The following is a 15,297-nucleotide window of genomic DNA, read 5'->3' as shown; positions in this document are numbered from 1 at the left end:
ATTTAATTTGAAATATATTTATAAAATATTTAAATTTTTTTAATATAATATGATACGTACATATCTTAATATTAACATAAAACACACACATATATATAATATTTATCATTTAATATACATAAAAATACTTCAAATATATATATTAACTATTTTATTTTTTATTGATTAATAAATAATTATAAATAATGAATACTCGTTGGATAATTAATAATTCATAAATATCTAATAGGATATGAATATAAAAAATTCCGATCCACGAATATATACATCCCTAGAACTGGATGTGATTTGATGCCCCAATTTAACACTAGATAGTAAAATCTTTATAGTTTCACAAAAATTAAACAATTATAAGCCAGCCCCCTAGCAAATGCCCCCGTTCAGAGAATTTGATGGAAATTAAATATTTTCAGAGGCTCACTAGATGCCATTGGGTAGCTTATGTGCAGGACTAAAGGCGCAAGAAACAGCTCTGAACTTGCTCACGAGGCAGCTCCAAAAGAGTAATCTCTTACAACATAAAGGAATGGACTGGACTAATCAATCATCTTTCACTGTTCTCAAATGGGAGGCTGACTCCATGAACTCAAACTTTGGCTAATATAAAACTCTTTTTTTTCTTTGAGTTGGAATGTACAATTGGTTTTTAGTTTTGTTCTATTAGCAAGAACTTCAAGATATATATATAGACCAATGATACCTAGACTAGAAGTTGAACTCCTCGAACATTTCACCAGCTACCTTGCAGTGTCTTTTATCCAAGATTCCTCAGGTTGTCACTACCTTGAGCCAGTGGTTTATCCTACATACTTTGTACTGATTCTTTTTATATTAACGGGTATTTGGCCTGTTCTAGCAATTGTGCCCATATAAATATGTACGCGTTCCTTGTGAATTCTCCAAAGTCGTCATTTCTCTGTGTTTGTAATTGCACCTGCTAAAAAATGTGGACAATTGTATTGTGTGTTGTCGCTGTGCTTGTTGTATACTATACTCACTGGATAAACAAATGGAGGAACCCGACATGTAATGGGGTTCTGCCTCCTGGTTCCATGGGGTTGCCAATCATCGGAGAGACTCTTGAGTTGATTATTCCAAGTTATTCTCTCGATCTTCACCCTTTCATCAAGAAAAGAATTCAAAGGTAATTCTAATAGTGTCCAACCATATGATATTAGCTCTTTACTTTAATCAAGACATTGCTCGAAAGTATGCGCTATAATATTTTCAAATCTTCAGGTATGGACCGATTTTTCGAACAAACATCCTCGGACGACCTGCAGTGGTGTCTGCTGATCCAGAAATCAACAGTCACATCTTTCAAAATGAAGGGAAGTTGGTTGAGATGTGGTATATGGACACATTCTCTAAGCTTTTCGCTCAAAGCGGTGAATCAAGGACTAATGCTTTTGGTATCATTCACAAATATGCAAGAAGTTTGACTCTGACTCATTTTGGTTCTGAGAGCCTTAAGGAAAGGTTGCTTCCTCAAGTTGAAAACATTGTTAGCAAGTCCTTGCAAATGTGGTCTAGCGACGCATCGGTTGATGTCAAACCGGCTGTTTCAATTGTAAATTCCAAGCTCATTGATAGACTCTGATCACTTCTAACAAACACGTGTTTTATGCTGTCTGATAACTTTTTCTTGCCATTGCAGATGGTTTGTGACTTTACTGCGAAGCAGCTTTTTGGCTATGATGCTGAAAACTCATCGGACAAGATAAGCGAAAAGTTCACTAAGGTCATAGATGCCTTCATGTCCTTGCCCCTGAACATCCCTGGCACAACATACCACAAATGCTTAAAGGTAGTTAAAATAGATAAATAAAAAAGATCTTCACCTCAAACTTTGTTTTAGACCATAGAACCAATCAATTTCTTACATCTTAATGTTCAGGACAAAGATAGCACGCTAAGTATCTTGAGGAATACACTGAAGGAAAGAATGAATTCACCAGCAGAATCACGACGAGGAGATTTCCTTGATCAAATCATAGCTGATATGGATAAAGAAAAGTTCCTAACTGAAGATTTTACTGTAAATCTGATCTTCGGGATTTTATTCGCGAGCTTCGAGTCGATTTCAGCAGCACTGACACTATCCCTGAAGTTAATTGGAGACCATCCTTCAGTGTTAGAGGAGTTGACAGTAAGTCTATGCAGTTTATATCAACAATTTAATTGTTAGCTCCCAACCACTAATTTATAACTTGATAGTTTTAACCTGGCATTGCTGATTAATTTTACCAGGTTGAGCATGAAGCGATTCTGAAAAACAGAGAGAATCCTGATTCCCCACTTACATGGGCTGAATATAACTCAATGACTTTTACACTTCAGGCATGTTCTCTAACCCCCACTGGATTTTTCTTTTCCTTTAAGTCAATTCGATCCATTGCAAGTTGCAATAATCTCACAGAACCTGGATTGATTGGGGGTGAAATCACAGGTAATCAATGAAACCCTGAGGCTGGGAAATGTTGCGCCCGGATTGTTAAGAAGAGCATTGCAAGATATGCAAGTGAAAGGTAAGATGTTGTTGATGACATTCAATGTCTTCTTAATTTTTGATTGCATAATGTTATGATCAAGTTTCTGACGAGAGGGGATTATATTTGATCAGGATATACAATTCCTGCCGGTTGGGTTATCATGGTTGTAAATTCTGCCCTTCATTTAAACCCCGCCACGTTCAAGGATCCACTTGAGTTTAACCCTTGGAGATGGAAGGTATACATGTTATTCCACAATGAAACAAAATTAAATGCAAAATACCCACAGAATCTACATCTGTTAATGCTGGATGAAAAACGCAGGACTTCGATTCGTATGCTGTTTCTAAGAACTTGATGCCTTTCGGTGGAGGAAGGAGACAATGTGCAGGATCAGAATTCACTAAATTGTTCATGGCAATCTTCCTTCACAAATTGGTCACCAAATATAGGTAAATTTTACTATTTTCTTCTCTTTTTTTTTGGTAAAAATGGGGATCAAAGACCCTAAAAAACTATATTAAACGAGAAAGAATAGAGCAATCAGGTCATAATACAGTATTGAATACAATCCCACAGGAGGGCTTTTAAATAGAGTTTTTATTAAACCAAAATTAACTAACCAATCAGCTACTGGATTATTTGCTTCCCAATATACATGCTTGACCTGAACCTCCCAAATCTTATCAAGAAGGTTTTTAGCTTTGCGAATCAAGCTCGAATTTGCAACAGAAGTAGTAACTTGTGCCTTCGTTATGAGTTAAACTGCAATAACCGAGTCTGATTCAAGAATGATTCTACACGTAAACTGTTTTTTTTCTTAATCTTTGTTCACGTAACCGAATTTGTTTCATTTAAATCGTCGCTAATATATAGCTTTCTGGGTTTTGATTTCTAATAGGTGGAATATAATCAAGCAAGGAAACATTGGCAGAAATCCTATTCTGGGATTTGGAGATGGCATCCACATAAGTTTCTCACCAAAGGGCAATTAATCAAAGACATTTGTAATATTTCAAGATTTAGTGTTGTGATTAAGTATATTTATATCTTCCTTGTAACCAATAAGTATCCCCCGTCTCATCTCTTGAGATTGTTCTTAAGTTTTCAGCCTCATTTAATTTTATATGCAAGCAAATTAATGTCTTATGAGTTGAATATATATATATATATATATATATATATATATATATATATATATGCAAGTGCTATATTGACATATTTCAATTATATGCATCATTTAGTTCCTTTCTTTTAATATGACCTGGGGGATTAAACTGAAATATCGTATACTTTGACTGTAAACAAGTGAGAGAGAAAAACAATAAATAAATACTGGGGCTTAATCGTAAACAAGTAAAACTATAAGGACACAAATAAAACAAAAAACAAATGGGAATTACAACTTTGTTTGCAAGTAACCAGAATAACCAAAGTTCTCTCTTTTCATTGATCAAATCTTTGTTTCTCTTCAAAAAATGGATTTTGGGTCTAGAATTTTTCTGGTTTTTGCAATGGCTAAGGTAATGAATTCGGTTTCTGGATTACTGTCAATGCTTAAAGATGACAACCCAGTAATAAAGCAGCAAGCTTTACACAATCTTAACAACTTTGTTGATGTCTTTTGGCCTGAAATCTCCAACAGTATCCCCATTATGTAAATATCACTCATAAATACCTTTTTTCTTTCACTTTATGAATTTTTGTGTTCTGGGCTTTTTCTTGTTTTTGTTTTTGAAGCTTTTGTGTTATAAAGTTCGGAACTTGGCTTCTTCTATCTGTTTCTCATTGTCTTCTATTAGTGAAAAGCATTGCAGCTTTAACGGTTTATATTGCAGTTATGGTGGTTTCTTTGAAGGTTTTGTTTCCTTTTAGCAATGACTGATCGTTTCTTGTTTCTTGTTTTTTCTTTTTTGTTCTGTCCCTTTTCTTTTTGTAGTGCTGAATATTTTCCTGTGCACAATGCAATCATTATTTGGTCGTGTTTCTTTCATTAGCTTTACTATCACTTGGGCGAATATGATGATGATTCGTTATCTTATGCCCTTGGAGCTGGTTCCCTGTTTGATATTTCAAAGGATTCTGGTTAGCTCTTATTTGTAAGCATTCTGATCAATTTGCGTTGAAACTAGTGGTATTTGAAGGATTAGAAATTTGGTTCGTGTTACAATTACCTTGAAGAGATGCTGTTTGATGGAAATTTTGGAAAGTTTAAGCCAAATATCAACATCATTTGTTTACTTAAGATTGCTTTAGTTTGATGCTTTAAGGTTTGAGGATGCTTCCCTGTTTCACTTGCCCTACATTTTGCCTTTGTTGCTATATTCAGCTAAGGCTATAGATCAGTATGCTAGGCTGAAATCCAAGGCAACTGAATCAAGTCCTGACTAATAGACCCTATGCTGGAAGCGATTGTGGAGAGAATGTTGGATAAGTATGTAGATGTGAATTTCTCTTTGATAATCGGTAAGTCTCTGTGGGCCTGTGGCTCTTTTCTTACCATTCATTCACTTAGGTGTATCGAACATGGAGAATACCAACAAGCTGTGGGAACTGCAATAGAATGCCGAAGAATAGATAAACTTGTGGAAGCAATCGAAAGAAGTGATATTGTTCATGGAACACTATCATATTGCATCAACGCTTGTCATTCTTTCATTGATCATAGAGAGTATCGGCTTGAGGTAAGGGGTTCATTGAGCTGGCTCAACAAAGATCTCTAATCAGTGTGTGTGTTATGTTCATTGCACCAAAGTGATCCTACACGTGTTTGTGCACCACTGTTTGGAATGTTCATGTATGTTTCTGAGTTCTTACACTCTACTCTATTTCTATTTAGTAATATGACTGCTTGGATAGAGTCGACAGTGTAGTTAGAAAGTCATGTATGTGTCCTGCCACCTTGTATTGAAGGAAAATAGTGACATGAACTGTTCATCTCTTGGTTTTTCCTACAGGTTTTCCGTCATATTGTTAATGTTCACCAAGAGCTGCATCATCCTGATTTATTGAGCATTTGCCAATATCTAATGCTCTTGGATGAACCCGGAGGCGTGGCAAGCATATTGGAAAAACTTTTACGTTCAAAAAATAAGGACAGAGCTTTGGTGGCATTTCAAATAGCCTTTGATCTTGTGGAGAATGAGGACCAGACTTTTCTCTTATATGTCAGAGACCTCTTTTCAATGTGTCAGCCTTCAGATTCTACTCAAAATGATCATGCAACAGATCCACGTGAAGGAATGTATGCTGAGAGGTTGACAAAGATCAGGAGAATTTTTGTCTAGAGAGGCATCAATAGAATTGACCCAACGTTTTTTATACAGTCAGTATAAGCAAGGAAAAAGAAGTTTTCTGTTTTGAAATTGAAAAAAATCCGTAAATACTCCTTTTTGTTTTTAATAATTGGTGGTTTCTCTTGAAGTGGAATATAGAAGAGTTGGAAATGATACTCGTGATCTGATTGCAGGTCATATCTCCTTATTCCGAAGACAATTAAGCAGCCTATTGAGAAAAGTGGTAGTGTCTGCCATAATGCAACTTTATATGCAAATGCAATAATGCATGCTGGAACAGCTGTTGGTACATTCGTCCGGGAGAATCTGGTGAATAATAAATCTTGCATGTCTTTTTATTGTTGTTCTTTGATTTTTGTATCATTTTGTTTGTTTTTCATTGTTATACTTGTATCACTTCATAAACTCGACTGTTTTGGGGCTTATACCAACTATCAGGATTTGTTGAGAAAGCGGGGAAATTGGGCCCAGTTCAGCGCAATAGCTGGACTTGGTGTTATTTACAGAGACAACAGAGAACAGCTGCAGCTGCAGCAGGGTGAGTCACAAATGTCACCTTATGTTTTTGAAAGTCCAAGTGGTGTCAGCTGTATTGCATACACAAAAGGTGGTGCACTCTGTGCTGTGGATCTCTACTATGCTAACCACGGGGAGGAAATCAAGCAATGTATTCGTGATAGCCTTCGTGGTACAAATGTCGAGGTGTGTTTACTGCTTTATGTCTATTACATATTCATTTTGGAGCCAAAACGTAAGGTGATTATAATATTGATGCAGGTTGTTCAACATGGTGCATGCTTAGGTCTTGGATTGGCAGCTCTAGGAACGGCTGGTGAAAATATCTATGATGACATCAAAAATGTGTTGCATGCTGATAGTGCTGTGGCTGGAGAAGCTGCTGGCCTGCAAGCGATATACTTGCTTGTGCTCGTCAGACACAACATGAGAAGATTACTAGGTAAATCTAATATTCATATTCTGTGAACAGGGCTAGGCCATCAACGATCCTCTTCCACTTTATTTATACTGTGGTCATATGCTGCTGGAACTTGCATTGGGAATAGCCCTTACAGTTTATGGAAGAGAAGAAGAAGCAGACACCAATTGAAAGGCTGACTTGGGATCAAGATCCTATACTTCGTTATGGTGGTATGTATGCTTTGGCATTGGCCTACAGGGGAACAGCAAACAATAACGTCATTCGCCAGTTGCTATACTTTGCTGCATAAGATGTAAATGATGACGTGAGGTGAACTGCTGCTATTGCACTTGGATTTGTCCTCTACTCTGAGCCAGAGCAGGTTGGATCTTTCTCTCTTCCATAACATTTTATGCTCCATGATCCAATGTTTGCTATTGGTATTCTCATCCAATAAGGTAGTGCTTGCTTCTCATGTCTGATTAAAATAATTACTCATTTCCTTGATCTAATTATACTGTTGTTTGAATTTTAGCTTTCTAGTTCTCCCTTCATTTTCATTTTTATTTTTTATTTTTTATTTTTGTACTTCTAATATCGCTGAGCTGTCAATTGTGGTAAATCTCACTGCACCTTGAAACTGCAGACTCCTCAAATAGTCTCCTTGCTACTGAAATCCTACAACCCTCATGTACGATATGGTGCAGCTCTCGCAGTAGGCATTTCGGCACATGCTTGAGTGACGCTATATCATTGCTAGAACCTCTGACATCAGATGCTGTTGATTTTGTTTGTCAAGGTGCACTTATTGCTTTGGAAATGGTCATGGTCCAGATGAATGGAGCCAGTGATTCTCGTGGTGCAACATTCAGGTATTCCACTACAATATCTTAGGTTTCTCTGTCATTTTATGTAAGACCGAGTTTTAATGTATTTTTGCTATTTTATTGAAGGCAACAGTTGGAAAAGATAATTCTTGATAAGCAGAAAGGATACATGAGCAAGATGGAAGCTATCCTGGCTTCTGGAATACTTAATGCTGTTGGGAGGAATGTGACCACAAGATTACTTTCGAAGACAAAACATGATAAAGTCGCTGCAGTTGTAGGCTTGGCTGTTTTCTGCCAGTTTTGGTATTGACACCCCCTCGTATATTTCATAAGCCTATCATTCTCCCCTACAGCCTTTATTGGGCTGGAATATGACCTGAAAGATAAAGGGTTTGAGTTCCTATCAAATGCAAAATCTTCTCTGTTTGGGTATCCAAAACCAGCCACTGTTCCTACCACTGCACCTGCTGTGGCACTTCCTCCTGCAGTTCCGTCAACATCAGCCAAGGCTGAAGCTACGGCCAAGGGAAAAGCGGACCAGAAAGCTAATGCTAAAAAGGCAGATGGGAAAGAGTCTTTTCCTGCTGCCAAAGATGCAGAAAAAGGGAAATCATCAACCGACAAAAAACGGCGATCCCATGCAGGTAAAATTGCTGTTTACTTGCAAACTGCTGTTTCATTATGGTTTCGAGAATTTTGAGGAATCTATAGAACATGTCACTGTTATCATTTTTTTCCTCGCATACACTTTGTTAAGATTTAGAAATCACCACCAGAATTAATTTAATTGTCACGTCTAGATTACTAATTATCATGTTGATTGCTTCTTTTGACAGGTGGATGGCGCAGAAACTGACACCGCAGAACCTGAGCCTTCTTTCGAAATTTTAACCAACCCTGCCAGGGTGGTTCCTGCTCAGGAAAAATTTCTTAAATTTCTTGAAGATAGCAGATATGATCCCGTGAAGTCAGCACCTTCAGGATTTGTCCTCCTGAGTGATTTGCAGCCAAGTGAGCCTGAGGTGTTTTCATCTAAAAAAAATCCATCTACAGTGTCACTTGCTGCTGGTGATTCAATTACTGGAGAACAAGGTTCGGCAGTCATGGATGTTGACGAGAAACCCGTCTCCTCAAACTTTTAAGAACACCTGATGATTTGGGTGGCAATATCAGGAAATTTTCTCCCTTATTTGGAATATTTCAAGTACACTTAAAAATAAGACTGAATTGCCTTGTTGAATTGGCTAAGTGGTTAAATGCCAAAGTGAGCCATTTATGGCTATCAACAATCAAGCCAGCAGCTGACTTGATTTCTTGAAATCAACTCCATATGACAGATAAGGGTATTAAGGCTGTCCTTATACGGAGGCTGAACAATTACATGTTCTTTGTGAAAAGGGTGTCTTCCTTGTCCTCATCCTCCATGGGCATCAATTTTCAAAGCTGACGCAAAGTTAATAGCCTCTATATCGAACATCATTTTATATTTTATCCTCTGATGGTATCACCGCTAAGGCAATTGGCAAGGGCCAAAATATATTTTAGTAGGGCATTTTATGTTTTTAGGTTAGTAACTTTCAGCGGAATTGAGTCCAATAATTCTTCTTTTGTGAAGACTTAGAGAAATCAAAATTAAGCAACTAAGTAATTACAGGGGGGAAATTACAATAGAAAATGAGCAGCCTGAATCTGAACTTTAACCAACCTAAACAGTCTCTAAATCCTTGTGCATGAACCACCATGGACCAGATTTTGAAAGTAATCTGAAAAGGAAAATAAAACACTGTAAGGAGGAAGGAGCATTTATATAAAAAATAGCACCAAACTGAAAATGTCAAGTCTGCTAGTGCAGAAGCATAATAACAGGGGGGTATGCCTTGGCATGTTATACAAATGCTCGACATTGAGGACTCGCTTAAAAAACTTGGCCACGCATATACGAGGCTATGAATACAATGAAGAATGATACTGCATCACTAATTTAGTAGAATTGTTAGTTAACCATTTATTCGACAGAGTTACACCCATAACTAGAAATAGATTAATGACTAGGCCACACTAATTTTCAAAAAAAAAAAGAAGCATCATTCCTTAACCAAAAACTCTTGCTGCAAACTCAGTCTTTGCTCATGAAAATAAAAATTTACACCAAATATTGTTCAACTAACCTCACACATCCTGCTGCTGTACGCAAACCCATGAAGAGAGCCAAACCAGACCAAACCCCAGGGAGCCCCGTAATTGGAGCATAAAGCAGAAAGGCAGATGATATTAATCCAACCAACATCTGTAGATCATTTACCAGACATAAGATTAACCCAAAATGTGGACATTTGGGAAAAGAAAAGGACATTACAGAGTTGTAGCTTACCATAGATTTCGCCGCATATGGAAAGTCAGAAACACCATAATGAAGACCATCAAAAATAAAAGCTAGGGCATTGATAGGTTGACTAGCACTAACAAACTGGAAAGTTTTAAAATCAAATTACTACAAATATGGAGCACTCAGATAAATAAAACCATATAAAATCTGAAAGAAACACCAATAGAGATTAGCACACATACCAATATCCCAGTTCTTACAATTCCTAATACATCAGCATCCTTGGTGAACAAGGTGGCTATGGAACCAAAAGATACACCCAGAATTGCAGCCAATGAAACACCAACAACTAGTCCAATCTAGGAAAACATGCACATCAAGCTATGAGCAAATTGAGAAAATAAGTTATCCCAAGGTATAAACTCAGAATAATAGAAGGGCCAAGAAAGCCCACCTTCAAAACAAATTTTGTGACTTCTTTCACAGTTTTGTGGTCACCTTCCGATGAGTAACTTGCAATTAGAGCCTAGAAAATAGATAGGTTGGACAACAAGAGCACAATAAATAATGTGTAGAACCACCAGCTAAGTATTTGATGTGGAAGGGAACTAAAAATTACAGACATGTCAAATGGGAGTTCATATCAACTTGTTGGAAATGCATAACTTCCATATGCACAGTATGGAATTAGTTCAGAAGCAATTCATTTGGGTACGTATATTCCTTCTAGTACTAACATATCAGCTATACTTCTATTCTTATATGGATGCCATGCTTCAAACACGAATTTACATTCAGATGAGAAATTCAAATGAAAATATAGTGATTAAAAATAAGGAACTAAAATGGATACTAGAGTATAAACAAGTAGATATAAGTTGTGATGATATGTTGATGAGATGACTTTAATGAAGAGAATGTTGTACCTGAGCATGCATCTATGAGAAGAGACACGAATATACATTCATGTGAGAGAAATTCAAATGAATCTGTGATTAAAAATAAGGAACCAAAATGATACTAGAGTATAAACAAGTAGATGTAAGTTGTGATGATACGTTGATGAGATGACTTTAATGAAGATAATGTTGTACCTGACCAGATGCAGCCAGTGCAACTGTGAGAAGAGACATGAATATACATTCGGATGGGAGAAATTCAAATGAATCTATAGTGATTCAAAATAAGGAACTAAAATAGATACTGGAGTATAAACAAGTAGATATAAGTTATGATGATATTTTGACGAGATGACTTTAATGAAGAGAAAGTTGTACCTGACCAGATGAAGCCAGTGCATCTGTGAGAAGAGAAACAGCCAACCATATTTGCATACATATCTGATGTGCAGCCATTGCTACTGCACCTTGACGAGCCGCCATTGAAGTGGCCAATGTCATGGTAGTTAAAACAGCAAGAGTTCTTCCAATAAGAAAGCCACCTATAAGAGAAAAAGGAACCTCAGGAAAACAAGATAAAGTTACAGTAATATTAGGCATGAAGTAGAGATCAGTAAACATCATAACAGAATACCAGTTGAGTCTCATTTAGTTAGATTCCAATTTAAGGAAAAAACTCACCAGATTTCATGTAGACACCAAATTGGAGCTCTCCAACCTTTGGAGGTAATAATATAACCCTCTTATTTAGTTGCCAAACCATCAAAAAGGTGACAAGGTATCTAGAACATGAAATATTTAATGAAATTATTGTTAAAAATTTGTCAGAAAAATGTATTTGAAGAACTGTATTAATGCTCAGAGAACATATAGAAACATACTGTGACACTACTGTGGAAATAGCTGCTCCAGTCACACCCAACTTAAGATAATACATGAGTAAGGGAAATAAAAATATAGCTGATAAATTACCCAAGCCTGCATGTGGAAGAACTACATTAATAATCGGGAGAGACATAACAAGATTTCTTCTTCCTTCAAAATTGAAAGAAAAGAAGAGAGCGGGCCATTCTAGATTAATTATTGAGAGAGAGAGAGAGAGCAGCAAGACAGAGATGGAACGAGCAATACAACAATATCTTTCCAAGTATTCATCATATTAATTTTATTTTGCCCTCCGAACAGTTAAAGTGCCACATATTTACATCAAGTTTTAGTGAGAAAATCAAATGTGAACTAAACACTTACCAAGACAAAATACAGGAGTTTTAGTATCCTTGAAGCCACGAAAAATGCCTTGAAGAGCCAAGGAGACCACAACAGCTGGAGCACCAAGGGCTCTTAGTGAAAGAAATCGTTCTGCAGGAATGCGCATTGGTGAATCCTGTTCAGAATATGATAAAGCTTGAAATTCTCTCAGAAAATGATTGATCTCAAAATGTACAAACAGCATTTACATGAACAACTACTTTTTTTATGAACGAGTCTTCACAGGAAGCTATAGATGGCCACAGGGAAAGATGCTTAAGATCAAATGAAATGTCACGTGAATTTGGTTTATGTAAAACTTACCACAGTTATGCCCATCAAGTTGAGAAATGATCCGCATCCCAGAGACAAGGCTACAGCCTCAAAGATTCCTATCCCGATAGCTAATATTAAAGCAGTGGACACAGAGGATAGTTGCTTTCTTTCAACCATCCCAATAGGTTTACCATTAGTACTGTCTTCTTGGATGCCATTTTCTGTATAACCCATCCATATAAATATAATCATCTAAAATCGTTGGAACTTAATTTCAGTACTTGCTGCACCGTGATGATGCCCGTGTACAAAATGGCAATCAAAACATCAAGAACGGGTATAACTTATACCTGAAATAGAATCTTTGGTTGCATTCTTTGCAATGTCTTCAGCCACAAAAGATGTTGCCACACTTAGAAGAGGAATATTGAATAGCTTTGATACATTGTTAAATATCATAATAGAAACACCAGCAGAACCCAACTCTACTGGACCTAAGAAAGCAAGATCAGGGCAAAGGTTAAACAGATCAGCAATCAGAGACAAAGAACCAGTAAGCATAATCACACAAAGAAAGCTAGAATGCAGGGGCAGATCGAAACCTAATCTGCCAATATACGCTGTCTCCATCAACTGGGAAAAAGGATCAATAGCCTGTCCAGCAATTGCAGGCAAAGAAAGCATTATAAGCTCGCATCTGACATCTGAAGAACGTGGTTGATTGATCAGAACCCCAATTGACTCACTGCAAACAAAATTAAGAAAGCAAGTACCATCACATATGAATAATCCTTAGATTTCCGAAGCGACATGATCCACATATCAATCAAAGAAGGAAGAAAGCATGCTATGTGGAAAAAGACTAATGCCTCTTCAATTTGATGAAATTTGTAACCAATGGAACATGATTGATACTAATTTATCTTCTCGATTAAGAAAAACAGTTTCAATACTAACACAGAAAAAGGGGGGGGTGTCCATCAAAAACTTTCAGAATCTTACAATGATGACATTCTAAACCAAACAATTTGCGGACTTTTACAATATCAAATTCATAAAAACACATGAACAACAACTACATTGAAGCATCTTTTTAATATCCAGAACAAAAAATAATGAAACGTGACTAAAAGATGCAGTTTCATTCTTACCTTTCTTCACCTCTCGAACCATTGATAATGCCGCGCTTGTTTTCTTCTAAAACCAATCTCTCCTGCTCATCAGTGGATTCCACACCATACCCAGAACTTGACTGACAACAAACCACCCCAAATCGCGCCTTCCGATGTCTAATCACCAGAGGCGACAAAGAATTCTTTTGCTCGGCACACAAATGACACTTTCTCGACACAATATCTCCACCCCCCAATCCTCTAGGAACTTTACTTTGATTCAAGAAACAAAATTTCATTTTTCCTTTTGTTAATCGACTCTGTTCACCACTACTTCTACTTGTCAATCCTTTGTAAAGTGATTTGCCACTGAATTGTCCAGTACTAGCCATTTCTAGCGAACTAATTTATCTGTGAACTTCAATATCAGATAATCAACTTCTAAGGCAAAAATAACTGTCAAATTTTAAAAAAAAAAAAAATACATAGCAGTTATTTTCCATTAAAAAGTTTATATATATATATATATATATATAAAAACATTAAGAAAGACAAAATTTTATCGGGTTTGTGAAACGAAAAACAGAGTATAGAAACAAAACGATCGAAGAAACAAACATTTTCCATGCAATTACATGAAGAATGGGAATTTGAGTCAAGGAAGAACAGTTCGGCTTTGGCCAGAAAAAAAAAATAGACAGAGACAGAAATAGACAGAATATCAAGAAAAGGAACATAAAAGAGAGAAAGGCTTTACCTTTTCTTGTTGGTGAAGATGATAACGAGAGGGTTTTTGTTAGGGTTTTGAGGGTTTCTTTTATTGGAAAGTTTAAGAGATGAAGACAAGAGAAGACATCGTTAACTTTGCCAATTTTATCAACATCGTCATGAGCGAAGTGTCTGTCTGTCTATGTTGCATGTCGCTGTCAACTGAACTGAACTCACGAAAACATAACTGTTCATGTAGTGGACCTACTTTTTAAGCGGTTGCTCTATTATGGGCTTTCCTTAGAAACATTCGGCCGAATTATGGGCTTTTCTTAGGGGTGGCAATTTAGCCCACTTTGAAAAAAACCGGACTTTTACCTTATCCGCTTGGATGGGCTTCTGACTCAGATCCGTACCCGACCGGATCTATCCAGTAGTAAATAATATTTCGTTTTTAGTCAAATGGTATTATATTATATTAAAAAATTAAATTATTATATTGTTCTGTCCTTCATGAGACAAAAGTCTTGAGGTCTGTGTATAATGCATGAATATTGTAAAATTTTACAAATCTTAGGGCCTTTATTACTTTTTTAGTCAAATGGTATTATATTATATTAAAAAATTAAATTATTATATTGTTCTGTCCTTCATAAGACAAAAGTATTGGGGTCTGTGTTTAATGCATGAATATTGTAAAATATTACAAATCTTAGGGCCTATATAGTATATACAAGGAGATTTGTTAAAAAATACTTAATATCCTATGGTATTTAGAATCATTAAAAGGAATTAATTTTAATTGATATAAAAAATGCTTCGAGAATCCTCTCTTAAATGTTGAATCAAAGAACAAATAAAATAAATATTACAAACAAAAGAAATTTAACCCGATCCGATGCTATTTCTTGATGGCCATTATCCAAGCTCATTTCAAATTAATGATGCTTCGTCGTCAAACAAGAAGCATTTTGTGGGAAAACAGTTTTGGCCTTCTTGGTAGTTTGATCATTGGCAATGTTTAGGTTTGATGCGTGCAAAGACATTCAAACCTTAAATGATGTCTAGATGCTTGTCGTCCACTCTGTCTACCATCTAGCTAGGATTTGGTTCCTGCTTTGGAACAAGAAGAAACACAAGACTTCGAGTCTTTCAGGATACACAAGAGGGAACAGCAGTTGCTCGAGAGCT

The 15,297-nt window shown here is 36.4% G+C and overlaps 2 protein-coding genes and 1 pseudogene across 6 annotated transcripts; 2 read left to right on the top strand and 1 right to left on the bottom strand.

The window, feature by feature from the left end:
• Nucleotides 1–878: 878 nt before the first annotated feature.
• LOC7466818 (cucurbitadienol 11-hydroxylase) lies at nucleotides 879–3,630 on the top strand. The gene is made up of 9 exons (XM_024598540.2): nucleotides 879–1,144; nucleotides 1,240–1,570; nucleotides 1,658–1,807; nucleotides 1,898–2,149; nucleotides 2,251–2,340; nucleotides 2,450–2,528; nucleotides 2,624–2,730; nucleotides 2,817–2,944; nucleotides 3,394–3,630. Exons 1-9 carry the CDS (start codon nucleotides 945–947, stop codon nucleotides 3,485–3,487), a joined length of 1,431 nt encoding a protein of 476 aa, XP_024454308.2. The 5' UTR covers nucleotides 879–944; the 3' UTR covers nucleotides 3,488–3,630.
• Nucleotides 3,631–3,970: 340 nt separating this feature from the next.
• LOC18097949 (26S proteasome non-ATPase regulatory subunit 1 homolog A-like) lies at nucleotides 3,971–8,917 on the top strand (annotated as a pseudogene).
• Nucleotides 8,918–9,123: 206 nt separating this feature from the next.
• On the bottom strand, nucleotides 9,124–14,348 carry LOC7470443 (protein DETOXIFICATION 45, chloroplastic). 5 transcript variants are annotated; one of them, XM_024598774.2, is made up of 14 exons: nucleotides 14,156–14,348; nucleotides 13,438–13,854; nucleotides 12,889–13,031; nucleotides 12,637–12,780; nucleotides 12,335–12,507; nucleotides 12,011–12,146; nucleotides 11,644–11,740; nucleotides 11,444–11,544; nucleotides 11,141–11,304; nucleotides 10,318–10,389; nucleotides 10,106–10,222; nucleotides 9,909–10,004; nucleotides 9,706–9,824; nucleotides 9,124–9,300 (listed from the first exon to the last, which is right to left on the bottom strand). In XM_024598774.2, the coding sequence occupies exons 2-14, from the start codon at nucleotides 13,788–13,790 to the stop codon at nucleotides 9,243–9,245; spliced, it is 1,773 nt and encodes a 590-aa protein (XP_024454542.1). In that variant the 5' UTR covers nucleotides 13,791–13,854; nucleotides 14,156–14,348; the 3' UTR covers nucleotides 9,124–9,242. The 5 variants fall into 5 exon arrangements, with proteins under 5 accessions (XP_024454542.1, XP_024454541.1, XP_052307785.1 ...); XM_024598773.2 differs by having other exon boundaries at nucleotides 13,438–13,839; XM_052451825.1 differs by having other exon boundaries at nucleotides 13,438–13,836.
• Nucleotides 14,349–15,297: the final 949 nt, after the last annotated feature.

The sequence above is a fragment of the Populus trichocarpa genome, chromosome 4 (genome assembly GCF_000002775.5).
Source record: "Populus trichocarpa isolate Nisqually-1 chromosome 4, P.trichocarpa_v4.1, whole genome shotgun sequence".
NCBI lineage: Eukaryota > Viridiplantae > Streptophyta > Magnoliopsida > Malpighiales > Salicaceae > Populus > Populus trichocarpa.
The sequence above is the reverse complement of the archived record's forward strand: the minus strand, read 5'-3'. Positions and strand labels throughout refer to the sequence as shown.